At 42.4% G+C, this 18,950-nt stretch overlaps 1 protein-coding gene across 3 annotated transcripts in view; it reads left to right on the plus strand.

The window, feature by feature from the left end:
• Nucleotides 1-18,950, plus strand: part of FNIP1 (folliculin interacting protein 1) — a 65,186-nt gene that overhangs the window by 23,379 nt on the left and 22,857 nt on the right. For all 3 annotated transcript variants that reach the window (XM_038149973.1, XM_038149975.1, XM_038149974.1), the window contains exons 2-6: nt 3,922-4,048; nt 12,560-12,703; nt 16,903-17,003; nt 17,255-17,329; nt 17,834-17,925. In XM_038149973.1, the coding sequence (XP_038005901.1) occupies nt 3,922-4,048; nt 12,560-12,703; nt 16,903-17,003; nt 17,255-17,329; nt 17,834-17,925 (539 nt within the window). The remainder of the gene's footprint in view (nt 1-3,921; nt 4,049-12,559; nt 12,704-16,902; nt 17,004-17,254; nt 17,330-17,833; nt 17,926-18,950) is intronic.

Consider the following 18,950-nt stretch of genomic DNA (forward strand, 5'->3'; position numbering starts at 1 on the left):
AGTTGCTTTACTTTAAGATTTCTAAAGTATCTTTACTTTTATTAAAAAGTAACCAGATACTATCTAAGCCATGTTAATATAAACAGTTTTTAAAGTAGTTTCAGACAGGAGGGAAGATAATACTAAGCTAAACCATTCATGTAATGAAGAAGTGGTGTTCATGTTCTAGGTGGGAATGAAGAGGTAGGAATGTACTGGGATTCAGTTACAGGGGAAAACCCTCTATTTTAATTGTTGGAGTGGTAACAAAGGATTTCTGTGTCTGTTGTGTCATCTATTAAAACTTGCACAGAGTGAAATAATACCAATTTACAGCCATTCAGTTCTTGCTGAGAAATATTGATGGTGGTAATAAACTCCAGGAAAACAAGAAAATTCATCCTTAGAGAGCAGTTGGAATTCTGGATTGCTATGAATCTCTATAGTAGAGGTGTCAGGAAGCATGAAATGGATTTGTAAGTGTAAGCTACAGGTGATATTCCTTGTGATTGAAGGTAAAAAGGCAGAAAAGCAGAAAGGACGAAAAAAGGGAAGAGCTGAACAACAGTGCTTAAGTGTGAATATGCATTAAAATACCATTTTTCAGATCTTGGTCTCATTGTTGCTAGTTTCTAATAATTCCATCATTAATAATGTGGAATTTTCCCTTTCTCTCCCAGATAATTCCTTTTCTTTTCCACTCTGTACTTGCATGAGTGTCTGTGCAGGGGCATTGGATCAGATGCCCTCCAGAAGACCCTTCCAACCTCAACCAGTCTGTCACGGAGGGAGAGCTGGGTTTTGTTTCTAAAGTGTCCCATACAGCATTTATACGTCAATGGATTTCCACTCTATATGGGTATTTTTGAACATCTCATTCTAGAGGAATCCCCACTTGTGTAGTGGAGATCTCCACAGGAGCAGTGTCCTGCTCAGAAGGAATTTGTTTGTCACCAGTTTTTCTCTCGCTCCATGCCTGAGGTCACAGCACTATGTGGCAAAGTCGCAAACACTGCTACTGGTGAAAGGTATTTGGGGTTTTCTTGGTAGTGGTTCTTAAAGGGGTTTTTTGCCCTGGGTTAATTTTGGGGTTTTTCTTTAGATCTACTGAGTTTTAAGGAAAGATCAAAGAGTGGCAGATAGTTCATGCAGGAAAAAGTCCTCATTAAGAAACTGTCATTGCCAGAGCAGTGTGGGAAATGGAGACTCACCTTTCCTTATCATTGCTAGAACATTTCATTCTACGTCTCCTGGTTTTCCTGTAGAAATCTCAAGAAAACATCAGTTAAATGTCAAAGTTAGTTTCCATTTATAAACAGAACTAATTATATTCAGAAGATCTAGGTCAGTTTTCATCTGCTGAAGAGGAGCGCTGGAATGCTGCCCTGTTATGTTTGTTTTGAGAATGCCTCTTGCATGCAGGAATTTTATGTTTCTGAGGATAATCTATTCAGATATCAAGCTTAACGGTATTTTAAATCTGCTAACAACAAAAGCAAAGCTCTGTGTCCTGCTTCCCCCTCACTGGTGGGGGTGAGTTGGAGGTGCCAGGCTGCCTTCTGTTTACTGTCTGTCTGAATGAACTTTCCCCCAGCTCTCTGAAAGGCTCTTCTGGTTTGGGAAGTGGCCCGCTATTGCCAGGGAATGTTTTTGCAAGGCTGAAATGTGCTTAAGGATGCTATTATGTAACAGAGATAGCGCTTCTTTGGAATTATCACAAATTATGATGGATAATAGCTACTAAATGCTTGTCTAGAGAAAGTTAAAATGTCATGTGAAGAAGCTGAGAAGTAAACAAGCTCTTGTTACTTTCATCAAATATGTTTCTGAGCACAGCAAGAGTTTTATATTTAGCTTTCTCTCCTCTTAGTGTGTAATCTGCTCTCGGAGCTTTTTATAAGTAGACTTTCCTAAGATCTGGAACAGCTACTGCCTTCTTTGCCAGTAATTTCAAAGTCAAATATCAAAAGTACTAGGTAATGGAAGACATGCTTTTGTCTGAGTGTGAAGGAAATTCAAACGCATTGCAAGGGTGGAGCAAGCACTAGCACCCTTTTGGCAAGCAAGTCATTGTTATTGTCACACAGCGTCTTTATAGGAACCACAGTGGCCTATCTGGAAAAAAATGTTTGTTTCTGGACTGACACTGATTCCACTTTAATATATGGATGTTGTTCTTCCAGGAAGCCAGTTTATCCAGTGCTCCTCCTCGCTTCTAGCCAAAGTCATGCTCTTAGCAGTTATCATCCCCAGCTCTAGAGCCTTTTGTGCCTCTCAGTTGGTAACACCCCAGGCATGTGTCAAACTAGGGGCTTTGTTTTCTTCCATTTTCTGAAATGCAAGATGGGCTTAATTAGGAGAGCCTCCAGTAAGTGAAAGCTTGACTCTGAATTGTTCACTCTGCTTGGGTTCTGGTGCAGAATTTGCTGAGTTTGGTGTCTGCAATTCGTGTGGGCATTTCATGCTGCAGGTAACACTTGGGTTTAGGTGCCCAAATGAGAGGGTGCCCCCAAATCTAGACATGAAGTTATTTCAGCTCAAGTTGCTCAAGGTTTTCTTTCTTGTAATAAGTTGATTTGGACATTTGTTGCACACCATCTTCTCTGCAGCTTCTGTTTTTCTCTCTTGTTGCTAAATGGTGGGGATGGGCAGATTAGGAAATAGATTCCATCTCAGGAGAGTGTGTAACTGTATGTCTTGATGCTTAGTTTCACCTCATTGGGACTACACTAGCTGGAAAACTTGTGTACCTATACTGGAGCATCCTGAAAAACTTCTGATAGGTGATGATGGCTTTAGTGATCAAATGGATTTTCTGCTGTTACAGAATGTGTCGGTCACATAAAGCATGGGTGCAGAGCAGGAAACCCTTTGGGTGCTGAGTTAGAGGAGAGGAAATTTTACTGTTGTCATGGTAAACATGCCAGGTTTGCCATAGTAAACATGCCAGGTTTAACCCATGTTATGGATGTCTTTTTGCTGAAATACATGTACGGCTTCATGCAAATTGGGAATCTGTAGCCTTCATTAATGGCTGGAAAGTTCCAGTGCCTTGTTTCTGGCTTTTTGGAGTTCATGCTAACACTGCTTGTCTAAAAGCCAAGAATAAGGAAGACAGAATTTCACTTGATATAGGAAATGGCTTGTAAACTAGCTGAAAGATGATCCCTGGTGGTTTCATGGATACAGCAGGTATCTTGTTTCCTATCTTCCAAGAATTGAGATGGTGTCAGTGAAAATGGATTCTCAAGCCAATGGATGACAATGCTTGCTGGGCTTTAAAGTGGTGGCTGGCTTTTTAAATTGAAAATTTAAGATGGTGTCTACAAAGCACCCTTGAAGAGAAGATTATGGAATGGTTTCCAAGCCTGATCCCTGCAAGTTCTCCCTTTGAGACCTCCTCTGGAGCAGTGGCGCATAGGGAAGGTTCCAAGGCTTCAGGAAAGCTCCTTGCCTTGGAAACCAGTTTGGGAATAGGTGTGTTAGGACAGCTTTGTGTGGTTTGCTGACCATGCCCTTGAGTCACAGTGGCTTATGTGGAGAGAACCAGGTGGTTCTCTGAAACCACCCTGTGATTATTCATCTTGGGGTTTTTGTGTCTTTAAACACAAAAGCTAAGTTCTATGACGTTGATTCTAGATAGCTGGAACCTGAAGAAAACATCACAAGACAGAGCACAAGATCTATTAATGCTGCACGCATTATTTTGTGCAGTTGTAGAGGATTGGTGCAGTTTATGGCAGTGTAATTTGTCACATGTAGGGGAAAGAAGAGAAAACAAAGGCCATAGTGCTGGCTACAGGATCAAAGGGTTTGATGAAATGGCATTGAATTTGCTGGACTCTGTTTTAATCAAGTTGTATATACAGATAATGTAAAAAGAGCAGTGTAATAATGAGTTGTGGTAATTGATCCTTCTGCTCTTTTCTTTTTCAATTAAAGCTGGCCTTTGCCGGAGTTTGACCCAAGTCAGATCCGACTGATCGTGTATCAGGACTGTGAAAGAAGAGGACGGAATGTCTTATTTGATTCCAGTGCTAAAAGAAAAATAGAGGATGTTTCAGTGTCGGTGAGTATTTTGCTAATTTACATGTGTATAGTTGTATTTTTTTCAAATGGCCAAATGGATAAATTGCTTACATTCTGTTTTATTCACATTGACATTTAAATGTTGGTTATATGCAGGGCTATATTTAAATGCCTGTTAAGTTACAAATTATTCAGGCTTCAGGGGTTTCAGTTTTACCAGCTTTAAATGCTGTAGTGATCTCTTTATTCTGGGATTTATCTACTTTCAGCTCTTTCAGTGAGAAGGATTTCTTCCTGGGGCTGCAGCAGGCAATGCTGGGGGTTGAAACAGGGCCTGAACTGGGATTTATTGATTTAGTTTTGTGTCATGGTAGGGTCTGAATTCTTAATCAGAAGGTCCTCCCAGCCCTGTGTACTGTTGTGTCCTGTTTGGTTAACTTCTATCAATTGTTGTTTGTATCTTTGCTGGCAGTTTTGTCACACAAAGTTACTTGAAAGTTCTGTTTTTTCCTTTTGGCATGATTTGCATGGTAATCTATTAATTGAGACTGAAATGGATGCAGTCAGATGAGGATACTTCCTTCTAAGGGCTCTGGACAGAAGATTAATTTCTGGCCACAGTGCTATTCAAAGTGGTGGTATGAGGCTGGACAACTTATTTTGCTGCTTTGAACTTCCTTTTCACCATTTCTGAAAACATTCACAAATCATTTTAAGCTCTGCAAGCAGAAAGCATGGTGTGGATTGAAATGAATGATTCCAGCCGCTTTTACCTGTAGGACTTACAGAGGTCCTTCTGTAAGCAGGAGTAACAAAACAACAGATTACCCCCATATCCATTACTGCTGGATATGGGAGTACAGCAAGAAGATTTTTCATCCAGCTTTCTAAACTCTTCCAGCCTGTTGCCAGCCTGATGCTCTGAACCCTGGTCTCAAGCGCTGTGTCCAATATCCAAACCTCTGGAATCTGTGTCTTACCAGGCACAAACTTCCAGGCTTCTCCATTGCTTACTCTAGTGCTTTTATAGCCATGAATCAAGATCTAAATTTCCTAGTTTTTATAGAGATTTGTTAAATAAAGCAAGTTTCACAAATGTTTAAAAATGCATCTTCCTTTTTTATTTAAACTTGTAAGAATGGTTCTATTAATTCCTCTTCTTCCTGATATTCTTGCCAGGAAAACTGGTTTTTAAAGACAGGAGATCTTTAGAAGTGGTTTATAGGTATGAATTGCTGGCTGTACTTACCACTATTACTTCATTAATAAAAATAACTTACAGTATAAATCCTCTTGCCAAATTAAAATTAATTTCTTGAAAGTCTCTTTAAGATAGATGTATACTTGCTCACTGAACTTGCAAACTTCTCTGTTTAGGGTTACTTCAGAAAGCTCATTGACTGTGGCATCTCAACAGCCACAGGATAAATGGCTGATGATGAAGCTGATATGATTCCATATTAATGTTCCCTTTTTCTTTGCTAAGGGGGAGGGAAACAGCTGTAGTCACCATCTCCACATGAGACTAGTGGAAGAGAACTCTTTCCAGGGCATTTGAAATATCCAGAACTTTATACATTTGTTTTTCATAGTATTAGGATTCTTTGAAAGTGGATATATTGAAACATTTGCTTGTCACGTACCTGCTTTCTCCAGCATTCAGATAATGTCATGTCAGGCAAAACTTTTCTCATAAAACAAAAGTTAGCAGGTAAAAACATGCAGGAGAGTCTACAGCTGGGCTTGATGTGAGCTCAGTGTGGGTTTGTGCAGTGAGCAGGATGTACTGGCCGTTTTCAAGGAATTGCATTGTTCCTTTCTCTGCTCTTTATCATGATTTTCATTAGCAAAGACACACCCTGCCTATACAAAGCCAGATCTTGGCTCTAAGCACATTCCAAGGCACTCTTGCCCTTTTGCAGCCAGCCATGTGTGGGCTGGGCACTCTGTTCTGAAAAGGGTATCTGTTCAGCACCCCACTTTTTGTGCAAGGCTTTCTGCATCTCTTCCCCCTCACCCCCCATTTCCTAACGTGATTTATACCTCTGGATCTACAAATAACCCCGGGGAGAAGAGTTTAGAAGAGTGCCTGGCAGTGGCCAGAGTGTCCTGGTTCAAGTCAAAGCAGTCTAACACAGAGAATCAAGAGGTTTCACTTTGCTTTATGGGGCTGTGCTCTTCAGTCCCCATTTTCTGTTGTTTATCAGACATGAAAGCAATTATAATTTAAGAGTTGTATGCCTGCAGCAAGGTGAGATGTATTTTGGTCTGGTTTATATGTATAATCCCTACATATGTTTAAAGTTATGTGTGGTGGGCCGAGGTTGAACATGGCTCAGGCATTGAATTCTGTAAGGGAGGGTGTGGTCATAAAATTTAGGGAGCATCAGAGAAAATGTTTGCAGACACAGATGTTTCAAGAAATAAAACAGTAAGCTCTGGATTTTTGATCAGTGAAAACTGCTGAGTTTGTGGTCACACCAGGCTGGGGTCTCATTAGTAAAGCATTACTAGGCTCATCTTACTCGTGAGGGAAATGTGGCTATAACACAAATAAGGACCTTTTGTTTTCATTGGATATTCATTCAGCCTCTTCAAATCTTCAGTAAAGGTAAACACTAAGTAGACAAGAATTTGGGGAGGGTTTTGCACAGCAGGACAGTGAAGGCAGTCAGGAGTTTGCAGCGTGTCCATTACAATGTTTTAATTGCTCAGGAGAAGTGATGATTCCCCCAGCCTTGCTAGAGTTAAACGAGGCCAGGGAGGCTGAGCAGCAGCCTGGTGAGGGAGGAGGGCTGGCTGGCCAGGGAGGCTGAGCAGCAGCCTGGTGAGGGAGGAGGGCTGGCTGGCCAGGGAGGCTGAGCAGCAGCCTGGTGAGGGAGGAGGGCTGGCGGCCATTCCCTGCACCGGGAATGTTGGCCCAAGGCTGTGCCAGGCGGGGATCTGCCTCAGGCAGCTGTGGGCACTTTGCATGTGGGAGGCAGAGAGATCCCCTTTGTGAGTCCTGTACCTTTTTTGGTGCTAAGCAGGAGAGGTCCTTCCCCAGCTTTCTGGGGGATGGGCCCTGGAAGCAGAGGGGAAAGGCTGCTGTCTCTCAAGCACCAGCAAGTTGTGTGTCTGAGTTCTGCCAGGGTATCCCAGAAGGAGAGTGGCTGCCCCTTCCAGCCCTGTGGCACGAGGTCATGAACAAATGCATCAGAACAGCCACTGAATGTACCAGGGCAGCCTGTGGTATGAGGAAGAGGCATTACTGGTGGCTTTACTGAACAGCCTCTGTCCCCACCCAAGCATCCACATCCCTTGGATTTTTGGGCATCAAAGAACTTCTATGGGCAAGCTTGTGGGTTTGAGGCACTGTCTCCTCTAGAGAGTTGTTGTTTTTTTTTTTGTTCCTCATAGCAGTAAGTATTTCATTTCTAATGAGACTTGATGTCCAGGTGATAATGTTACAACTATGACTGGTTTCTGCTGTTAGACTCTGTTCTGTGCTCATCTGCCCTCCTGCTCTGACACCTCCTCTCCTGCACTCTGCTCCCAGGTGCCATCAGCCCCGCTCTCCTCCCTGTGCCCTGGGCTATACCGAGTTCCTGAGCCAGGAGCTGTGTGTGAACACAGGTGTGCTCCTCAAAAAACTTTGGCACCAGGCCTCCTTTGAATTTCAAATAAGCACAACAAGCAGCTCCTTTTCCTGCTTAAGGTGCAGCAGCCAGGTGGCCCAGCCAGTGCTGGGCTGTCAGCCTCAGCTCTGCCTTTCCCTGTGCTTGGTTGGCTTCCCAACCTTGACACTGCATCCATACTCAGCTCCCGCTGAGGCTGGCTTGTGTTTTACTGTGTGGTGCAGGAATTATATCCCCAGAACTGCCAGTGTGCAAAGGCCAGCTGAAGTATGAGGAATTTGCCTCCAAGGGCTGGTAATTGATTGGGATGAGGATGCCACAGGAATGGTGCCACGAGGGAGGAGCGGGGGAGTGAACTAAAGAAGAAGCTGAAAAGGGGAAACTTGGATCATGGCTTCCCTTGGAGCAGGCAAAGTGAAACAGGGATTAACTGTCTCATTTTAATCCTCATTTTCCTCTCTGTTTTGTCCAGTGGGGATTTATGACAAGAGAATGGTTAACATTGGGGATCTGGCTGGAGAGAGGTGCTGATGGGACATGTAAGAGCTAAAAGATTTCCTAAGTTTGAAGATCAGCCTAGAAGAAGGTTTGAAGTACAGGGAGGAAGGGGGGTGTCAAGGGACCATGAGGAAGAGAAAGGAGGGAAAAAAAGGAAGGACCCGAACTACACTGTGCTGAGCAGAGATCTAGAGTTTGGGCATGTGGTAGGAAAGGGGGAAAGACAAGGAATCAGAGAAGGGCAGTGACTTGTTGCCAGGACCCAGAGGCAGAAGAAGGTTTTCAGAAATAGCATTTGTTTTGGTTTTCTGAAGAAATGAGAGACCTGGGGTACAGAATTTGAAATGTAGAGGTGCATTAGTGAAGTTCAATTTGGAGAATGGAAAGTTTATCTCTTCCACTAGTTGTCTTTATCTTTGAATAATTTCACTAAAAGGTCATATGATACTTGATCTCCTTCAGCAGCAATTTCTTTTACTCTGAATCTCATATTTATCCCAAAGTAGAGAAATGGCATGCTGCTTGAAACAAGCCAGGATTAGCCACGTGTTCTAATATACTTCAGCACTGGATAAATGTTGAACAGCAAATTGCTTTGAGGGATTAGTAATTGGATAGTGAGCCTTTTGCTTTTAGGTGAGTTGTGTGAAATGGAGACTCTGGACTCTGTCTGGCTCTCAGGACAGGTTTCCAGTGAGCAGAGCGGAGCAGATGGATAAAGCTGTAAGCACAGAGATCAAGTCCCACCTTCTTAGCTCAGCTTATTCTCTCTAAACAGACATGGAAAAATACTAATGGAGTAAGGGAGCACAGGATTGTCTTGACTTCTTTCACTGACCTCTGAGTAATAGACTCGACAATTCTAGAAATAAAGGAAAATTGCAGCACTTGGCAGCTGCATTTTAAGAAAGATACCTGGATTTTTACATGAGCACTTGAAGGGGAGGAATGAGTGCCTGTTCAGGTTACTCCCATGTGTTGGGTGGATACATACATTCATTGCATTTACAGACCAATTCATATTAATACAGCAAAAGAGTTAATTTATCTGTTTTGAAATATTTTTTATTCTGGAAAGCCTGTTTTGAAAATAAGGAGCAGAGCTCTTGAAGAGTAGCAACTTTGGTTGGAAATAGAGATTTCTCTATCACTGCCAGCACAGTGGTATTTGAGCACCTGCTGTTGCAGAGAGGTAAAAAAGAGTAAAGCATACGATGACATTTCTTTTCCCTTCTGTCACTCACTCACAGCCCTAACACACCTACACAGACTCTGATTTAGTTCAACACACCAGGCTCCTTTCAACTTTCTTGTTATCCCCAAAGCAAAACCTGCCCAGCAGAAATTCCTCTTCCTGTTCCCAGCGCTGGGCATGTTTTTCCCGCTTGCTGAGGAGAATAGAGAGATTGTGTCAGAGTTAAAAGTCTTTGCTGACAGATGTGGAGAAAAGAGACTCCAGAAGAGGAACTGAGGAAGAAAATTACTTTGTACCCTGTACCCTATAAAGACATTTTACTTTAAATTTTCTTCAGAACTACCTGATAGGTCTCCAAGACTTTCAGCAAACGATGACCTCTAATGTCAGAACTGGGACTGCCAGAAGTCTTTGGAGCTGGGTGGTATCTGCAGTGAGCTGGCAGGGAGAGAACAGAGTGTGACCCCAGCAGGGAGAGCAGGGTAGCAGCCAGGAGCAGAGCTGCCTGTGGCATCCTTCCAGCAGATGTTCTGCTCTCCAGCAAACATGGGCATTTCAGGGCACTCCAGCACCACCCTGCCCAGGGATCGGATTTGATGCAACTCTGTCTAATTGGGAAGAAAATTTACAGCTTTGAAACATTCCCTTGTATAGTTCTTAACTAATTAGGTTACTTTTTTATTTTTGGAAGCCTGGCTTGAATATCTTTGGAATATTATGTGGGAATGCAAGTAATCCCACTCCTTTGATGGATAATATCTTGAGATTTCTAGCATCTAAAATTTCATTGACATTTGAAGTCAGAAATTGCAGACGGGAGGGTCACTGCAAGTACTTGATCTCATTGTCCAAGGAGTTCATCTTAAACACATGCTAAGTTTGTGGAAGAGCAAACACCAAAATTCATCAGTGATCTGCATTTTAGGAGGGATTTAATGTTCACAAGATTTGAAAAGTGGGAGCTGAAAGATTCTGACCTCATTTAAAGACTCCTTGCAGGAGTTTTGGTTCATTAAACTCTGCTGCAAAGACCAAACAGCCATTTTCCTGGTTTGCTGTTTAAATTAGGCAACTATTACTGCAAGTTACTCGACCACCCAGTGGATCTGGGAAAAGCTGCTGTGCAGAAAAATGCAGTGACAATGAGAAGAAATTATGTAAAAGTAATTGATTTGCAAACTCAGCCTATTCTTTTAATGCACAGAATTTTATTTTCTCTTGTAAAGTCAGTAAATGCATTTCTACAGTCTCAAGGAAGCTTAGTTATAATTGTAACATTTTAGAAGGAACTTTCAACATCTGATGGAAAATGCAAGCTGAAATGTGGTTTGCCTGCAAAAGCTGCTGTAACCCTGTGGATTGTATGTGGTTTTATCACATGATGCTTGCCTAGCCTAGGACATTGTTGTTTGTGTCAGAGATAAAATGCAATTCTAGTTCACGAGCTCCTACTGAAGTCATATGATGATCGTTCACATGTTCCAGCCATTGTGCACTGTGCTCAAGCCACAGATCCTCAGTAGCCATTACCAAATCTACATATTGCAGGATTTCAATGATTTCTCCACTGTGTGGAAAGGAGAGGACGCTGCTGTGTGTCAGGAAAGCTGACAGGGCTGGGTGAAAGTGAGCACTTCCCTCCCCTCTGCCACGGAGTTACTAATTTCTCTGCATATTTTTCCTTGAGGCTTTCTGTGGCAGCAGCTCTTTAAAGGAGCAGCAGTGAAGGCTGCCACGTGGGGCTTTATAATCCTGGCCATTTTCTGCTGCTTTGCTAAACCTTGCCCACAGTTAGGGCCAAATTTAAGTCACCTGTCCCTAAAAAAGTAACCTGGGCAACCAAGGACAGAGGCATGGGACTCCCATCCCTCCACAGCAGTAAGGCCAGACATCTTTTCAAACAGCTATTGCTGATTATTGAGCAGTCATGGAGTTACTAATGTAACTCCAGCTTTGGCTATTTCACACTTTTCTTTATGCCTTTTCCTTAAAAGCTGTGAGACATGGCCATGTTTTTGGATGAGGGGGAAGCTTGCAGCATGGAGCTATGAGTCCAGAGATGAAGCTGTGGCATATAACAGCACTTCTGTGTTCCCATCTGTCCCTTAAACCTTGCTTTCAGCAGGGTTTACTTCCAGCTTGCTCTTACTGGTTTGATGATTGTGTAGGAAATGGTAATTGAGGAAGTCTTAGGGCAGAGTTAGTGTGGAATTTTGAGCAGTGTAGACTATTTCTGTCTCCTAGTGCTGCCTACCAGCAGATGTAAATAATGCCAACCTTACGGGGGTGTGCTGAAGTGTAACGAGTGTGTGAAAAATACATTGAGATCTTTAGGTGAAGAGGGTTGGCAATGCCAGTGCTGTGTAAACTGCATTGACTTGGTGGATGCTGATTCTGCTCGGGATGCTGGGATTCTCAATGGAAATCACAAATGCTTTTAAATAGTGAATGAAACATAGTGAAGCATCTCCCATGCCAGTGATTGATAATTCTCTGTGTGTGGAGTGAACACAGATCCTGCCCATTCTCTGCATCAGTTCCAGCTCCATCTGGGGCCTCTAAACTCTTTGCTCTGCTCTGCTTTCTGTCTGAATCTCTATCAGAATTTACCTTTTGGATTGATTCTCCATAATTTTACAAATCTTTTCTGCCTTCTCTGTAGCACTGTGTTTTTCAGCTTTGTCCATTTTCAGCCTCACTATTCTCTCCTACAGAAAACATAAGGAACGTGTCACCTCTGTGCCACTCTTGAGAAAGACAAGGGGGCTTACACAGCTAGGGAGAGATCTCTGAAAAACAGGATCTTTACTCTCCACTTGCCCTTGTAACATGAATCTTCTGAATTCTATGTTATTCTTGCTTGATAATTAATGGTGAGCTGCTGCTTACACTCCTGTGTCATCTCCACTCTGGCAGACACAGGGAGTAAGGTGGACATTGCCATCCTTCCTTTAAATGCTTTGGTACCATCCTCTCTCTTAATCCTGGGTCTAAAAAAGTCTACTTGGGAAGATGGACTTGTAGTGACCTGTTGGCTTCTTGCTAATTGGAAGTAAGAGAGCTCAGCTTTCCTTTGAACAGCCAGGCTGCAAGAGATATGGGAATATGTTCTATTACCTGTTTCCTGGGGCATGAGCCTTTCAGCTGTTAAATATGTTGCTTAAGCAGGAAAGTACAATGATACTAACAGTGATTTCATGTGATGGGTCTTAGTGTGTCACATGTGTTGTCTTTATTTCAGAAACTCTGCAGCGATGCTCAAGTGAGAGTTTTTGGGAAATGTTGCCAACTAAAGCCTGGAGGAGACAGCTCCTCTTCCTTGGATAGTTCAATCAATTCATCCTCCTCATTCTCTGATCCAAAAGAGCAATGCCCAAAATACCAGGTGAGTCCCCTTTTTTCCCTCCATAATGCATGTCAAATGCTAACAGCAGGTGAGGCACGACTGTTTTAAAGTACTTGAGATGAGAGGCTGGCAGTGGAGAGCAGTTTTCAGTCAGAACCAAGACCTTGGGTATGACTCAGGACTGTTTAACACTGTGTAGCTTAGGGTATTATCAAGTCTAAAACCAACCAGCTGGTTCTCTTGGGATGTCTTGAATGGCAGCAATTTCTCCAGGGCATTTGTTCCATTTTGTGACCCAGGTGATAACACTCACTTGGTGTGATCAGACTAAGCACAAATATCTTGGTGTAGATGAAGTAGTCTATTTCATTGTCAAATGCCAAGGAAATAACAGGAGACACATTGTCTGTAGGGATGGTCTGTGTAACAGCTTTTTAGGGGATTTGGTGCACTTGAGTTCCATTTTATATAAGAGATTTTGGCCATGAGAGTAGCTGGAGTCATCTGACACGGATATATTTTTGTCATCTTTCCTTCCACAGATCACAAGTGTTTTATATTAAGCCGCCCTAAAATAGAACTAAGCCCTTTTCACTCTTTGTAATGAAGTAATTGTGTGTTTGAGGGAAGCTGCTATCTCCACAACCTGCTCTGGAGTACAATACTACTGATGTCTTAATCTCCCACAGATAGAAATGAAGAAGCTTCCAGTGCTGACTTTCCTACTGTCACGTTAACTCCTGCTATATTTGGCAAGCTGTGTATTCTTGTTTTCTCTGTCTCATCACACTCTTTTCCACAGCTTGGGTAAGGTGGCTGAAGATGTGTTTTCGTTCCTCCCTTCCTGGCAGGGCATTTAACTGCGGTTATGAAAGGAAGAGACGTTTCTGTCAGCAGCTCCCTTCCAGCACAAAGCAACCTCCTTTGTGCACTGTGTGCCCAAGAAAAGCCATGCCCCCCACTACCCAGAAACTGGCTCTGCTCCAGAGCAGGCTCTATGCAAACAATGCTCAGTGTTACTAAAGAAAATAAATTTTAGTGTTTGGCATGAGGAAGGTGTATTTTAAAGCTGTGGAAAGTTTTCCTTTTGGAGTTCCCGTTTCCTCATGTGTATCACTCCCTCAGAATGTTCCTGAGTTGAACTGAAATCTCAGTGGCTGTGTGACTGTGCCACACACTGTCAAGTTGGTCTTCCACAGCATATTTATTGTGAACTGTCTACTGCATTCATCAGAATCCTTCCAGGCTTCCCCAGCAAGTCAGCAGAGAGACAAAAATACAAGAATTCTTTAATGTGCAATAAAATTTAGTATTGAGTATGCAGAAGGGCCAGAGTAAGTTTGTCCAGACTTCACTCAGCCTGGCATTTCCTATGTTCTAACTGCTGTGTCTGTAACCTCAGAGGTTACTTACTGGATTTGCAGTATTTATGAATTCTCTTGTTTGATTTTTTAAGGCTATAAAATGGAAGTTCAAATAATATAATACAGTGGGGTTTTTAAAATACTGCTTTATGTTTTCTTGTTTAAATGCACTTTGATTATATATGAGTAACTTTATTTGCAAGGTGAAATACTGATTTGTTCCATCCATATTTGTAATTATGTCTCATATTTAAAATTTATTTCCTTTTGCCTTTTTAATTTACAGATACACTTAGTTATTGACAGGACAATATGTACAGTAAAGGGAGTATTAAAAGCTGTAAATATGTTCAGAAATGTAATTTCCAAATCATGCAAATGTTACTGCCTCTAATATGCTAATGTGCAATCACAAACACTCGTGGGTATTTTATGATCAGTTTTTATGGGAGCTCTAAACTGTGACCTGAGGAGTTGGTTTGTGTCCAGGCTGTCAGTGCCCCAGGCTGTGCCCTTTTTGCCAGATGCTCCTTGGCTACTTTTTGTTTGGGTTTTTAATATTTAACCCCTTTTCCCCAGTTGGTTGTACTCTGCTTTGGTCTTGAGTGACCTGTATTTTGCAGCATTAGAGGCCCAAAGAGTTGAGCTGTAACAGTGTTTCTATACTAAATGCATGAAACATGTGTCTTTGGTTATGCATGGTAAAATTACTGTTATTAATTGTAGAGGAAATGGCAGACTGAACAGGCCATGGGCTCATCTTATCACACTCTTTGCCTTCAGCAGGGCTGGTCTGTCTTTCAGAGGAAAGGGAAACCCCTATAATTAAATTTGAAAGCAGCTGATTTTCACTTTAATTTGGCTGTCTGACAAAGAAAATCAATACTTTAGGATAAAGTATTTTTACTGAGCTTTAGAATTGTATTTTCACAATTGCAAGAAGTTGAAATCAAAACCCACCATCAAGGGCTTGACATTTAATCAGAATTGTGTCCTTCATTTGGAGATCTGCAACAGATTTAAAAACAACAATCATAGTGTGAGGCTGTAGTAATTTGCAGTGTTCTTGAGACAGGATTTTGTGATGCTGGCAAACCTGTTATTTCCCGGAGTCATTAACATCTATGCTGAGATTTCCTTGGAGCTTGCTGGTTCATACTGACTGGTTTTAAATTCTGGTTTTTCCAGTACTGCCTACAGTGCACCTGAGCAGTGGGATGTCCTGGGAGGCAGAGAGATGGAAATTTCACTGAGGCCCAGCTAATGATCAGCTTCTGCCCTGTCATTGAACACTGTCAAACCTTGGAGTTGTACCCTCATTTTTACAGTTGTGGTTTCTGCTTTCAGTCATCCCCTCTCCTTGCAGGGATAGATTTCAGAGGTTAAAAGTATGGCTGTTAAAAGTATCATCAGCTTAATTGAGAGTGCATGAAAAGAACTAAAAATGGAGAAGTTTTGTAAGTGTGTTGCCTTTTGCCTGATATCACTGCCTTGTTCCTGCCCTTGTTCTGTGGGCTGGTGTGAGCAGGAGCACTGAGTGGGATGCTCACAGCTATTCTTGCTCCTGGTAGGGGTCTGTGGTGGGGACACCCTGTCCTCGGTTGTGCTCCAGGCTCACTGTCTGACACTGGCACAGGCTGCCCAGAGAAGCTGTGGCTGCCCTACCCCTAGAAATGTTCAAGGCCAGGCTGGACTGGGCTTGGAGCAGCCTGGGCTAGTGGAAGGTGTCTCTGCCCATGGCAGGGGGTGGAACTGGATGAGCTTCAACGTCCCTTCCAACCCAAGCCATTCTGTCATTCTGTATTTCTGTCCTGTGTGGCATACATGGCTATTCAGGATGCTGGCTGTTCAGAGCTTGCGTGAGGAATATGGAGATGCACTGAACATCTTCCAGCAGGGTTGTTTCTGTGAGTGGTTTAAGGGATCTTTTGAAGGGTTACTCCAGGGAATGCTATCACACACTTTGAAGGAAACGTGTTGCTCTTTTGCACAGCGCCAAACCTCCTCACCTGAGAGCTGGCTGAGCTCTGTTAGTGAGTGATTGCCACATTTTAAATTATTCAGGGCAAGGTGCAAGTGGAGACCCAGCACTTACACTCTGCTGGCCTGGAGGTGAAACAGCCCTGGACACAGGGACAGTAATCACAGTCATTGAAAATACACATATAAGAAGTCTGTCTGCAGAGCAGTTGTCTCCAGTTGATTGCCCTGAGTAATTTTTTAATTTTAGGGTTTTGTTTGCAGAATTTGCCCTAGCCAGTGATGCAGCATAGTGACTTTGCTCCTTGGTATTTAGCCTGTGTGCCTTACAGCAAGCTCCTGCCACCAGAGACGCAGGAATTGCACCACTTTAGCCTGGCATCGTGATGCTGCAGCTCTTTCCTGGTGCCATCACAGAAGCACCAGGGGGAGATTAATCCCATAGAAAATGCCATCCATGTATAAGTTATGAAGCAGTCTTTGTCAGGTAAACATTGGTCCAGTTTGGCTCCACTGCAGAGTCTAACATCTCCAGTGAACTGCTGATTCTTCTTGTCAAGCAGGAACAAGATTTAGGCTTAATTCAGTGAGATGTGTTAACACATTTTTAAAAGTTCAGTCTCCTGGCTCAGTGCTGTTGGAATCTGCTTCCTCTCACCTAAGTAGGTTTGGTTTGTTGCATGGATTTAGTGGTTGAGCTCACAGCCAGTGTGAAGATCACTTTCTCTGTTAGCAATATCTTGATTACACTGTTCAACTTTGCATTGTTCCAGCAAGATATTTTGCATATTTATCTTTTAAATAAGGAATATTTTCTCTCTTGTGTGTTGCTTTAGTAGAAGTGTGCCTCTAAAATGCTTAAAAGCAAATGGTGGTGTGTTTGATTTTTTGCAGGGTTCTCGGTGCTCCTCAGATGCCAACATGCTTGGAGAGATGATGTTTGGCTCTGTGGCCATGAGCTACAAGGGCTCCACATTGAAAATTCATCAGATCCGGTAAGATTAACTTTTTGCTGCAGGTGTTTTCAGAAGACTCACTCCTTAGTGCTGATAAACAGTGAATTGAATGGCACAAGTGCAGAGTAAAATGGATTCCTGTGTTTGCTTTAAAGTCAGTCTGATGTAATCTTTGAAATAAAAGGCTGTTATGTCACATTAAGGTCAATAAAATCTGGAGGGCTGTGAAATGGAAGGCAAAGCCTGTCTTGGCACTGTTTCTGACTGACATTTTCCCTCCTGTTCCCCAGCTCCCCTCCCCAGCTCATGCTCAGCAAGGTGTTCACAGCTCGCACGGGCAGCAGCATCTACGGCAGTCTGAACACGTGAGTGCCTGCACTTTGTAGCTATTGCACAGAAGCAGGTGAATGTGAGAACACACAGGACCTTCTTTGGGCCCTCCAGATTGTTTCTCTTAAAAAATAACTCCTTGCTACATCCTGTCAGTGGTGTCCTCAGCTTTTCTTCATGGTTGTCTTCACCTCAGCTGGCTCTAAGGGCATGAATGAACCATTCCTTCCATGCTGATATGGTGAAGTTTGATATTGTAAAGGACAAAAATACCTACCTGCGACCTTGGAGATTCAGTCCAGGATGAAGAAAAACACAAAAATATCAAAATACAAAAATATTACAAAACTGTGTTACAGAAAGATCCGTTTTCTGTTATTAAGTGACCCATCTGAGGATGTGGCTTAGGCTGTGAAAGCTTTTTCTAGTAGAAGCCTGTGTTCTTACCTTGTCTGTTCCATTTTGGCTCTAATGAACTATCTCTCTATTCTACTGAAATGCAAATCACTGGTTTTGTTATATTTTTATGTTTGTTATAGGTTGCAGGACAGTCTTGAGTTCATTAATCAAGACAGCAATACATTAAAGCCTGACCACAGTACAATTATGAATGGACTTCTTGGGAATATAGGTAATTGCAAACAGATTTTATTTGCTGGTATCTTTAATTGAGTAAACATAGATTCCAGAACATGCAAATCTTTTAAATAGAATCAAATTTTAAAAGAGCTACAGGTGTAACAGAAAATTCATGCTGGTGGAGCTTGGAGGAGAATAAATTGGGCTGTTCAGGGAATTAGCAGTCATTCGGTATACACAGCTGCATGTGTGTATACAAAGTACATAATAGAAATATTTATATATACTTAAGTTGAAATACAGAAAATGTTGGAAAATAACATTCTGTAGAAATTCCTGAAGAGCATATCTCTGATCAGGCAGGACTGATTCTGCCTGGCTCGGTTCCCTGGTTTTATTTTGGTTAATAATTCTCGTTCTGCTCTGTACTCTGCCCACCTGAGCACTTGTGGCCGCGTGTCCTGTACGAGTCTCAGTTAACCTTGCACAGCTGTGCTGCAGCTTTGGAGCAGATTAGACAGAGTATCTTTGTGTTCTCTCCTCTGGCTGACCATGGCAGCTAAGCAGTCTTGAGAAGCCATCTGGTGTCCTCAGTTCTCAGCTTCCCTGGAAGAGCTGTGGGTGGAGGCTCCATGAACATTAGATAACAAAGGTCTTGGCCTTTCCTCTTGGGAACAGTTGAGCTGATAGGACTGGACTTCCCTGCTTGGTTGTCCAGCATAGCAGCCTGATCCATGGCTCTCTCCTCTCTTTCTGTTCATTTTGATTGTTGACTTTCCAAGCAAATGTCTGTTGTAGTGGAATAAGGGGCTTATTTTCACAATTGCTTTCCAGGATATTGCTGTATGTAAAATATGCTTTTGTAGGGTTGGAAGTAAGGAGTGTATTTAATGACTGTGTTACTCTTAAATGGGTTTCTGACTCTGATGTGGTTCTAGATCTTAAAGGTGTTTACTGCTTTCCTTCACATTGACTTTGCTAAGACTCTGCCCAAGCGTGACTTAAATGCTTCTCAAGCTCATGAGCTGTATACCTCATGAAAATAATTTGCAGTAGTCTATTCGTAAGGAAAACCAA

The sequence above is a fragment of the Motacilla alba genome, chromosome 13 (genome assembly GCF_015832195.1).
Source record: "Motacilla alba alba isolate MOTALB_02 chromosome 13, Motacilla_alba_V1.0_pri, whole genome shotgun sequence".
Taxonomy (NCBI): domain Eukaryota; kingdom Metazoa; phylum Chordata; class Aves; order Passeriformes; family Motacillidae; genus Motacilla; species Motacilla alba.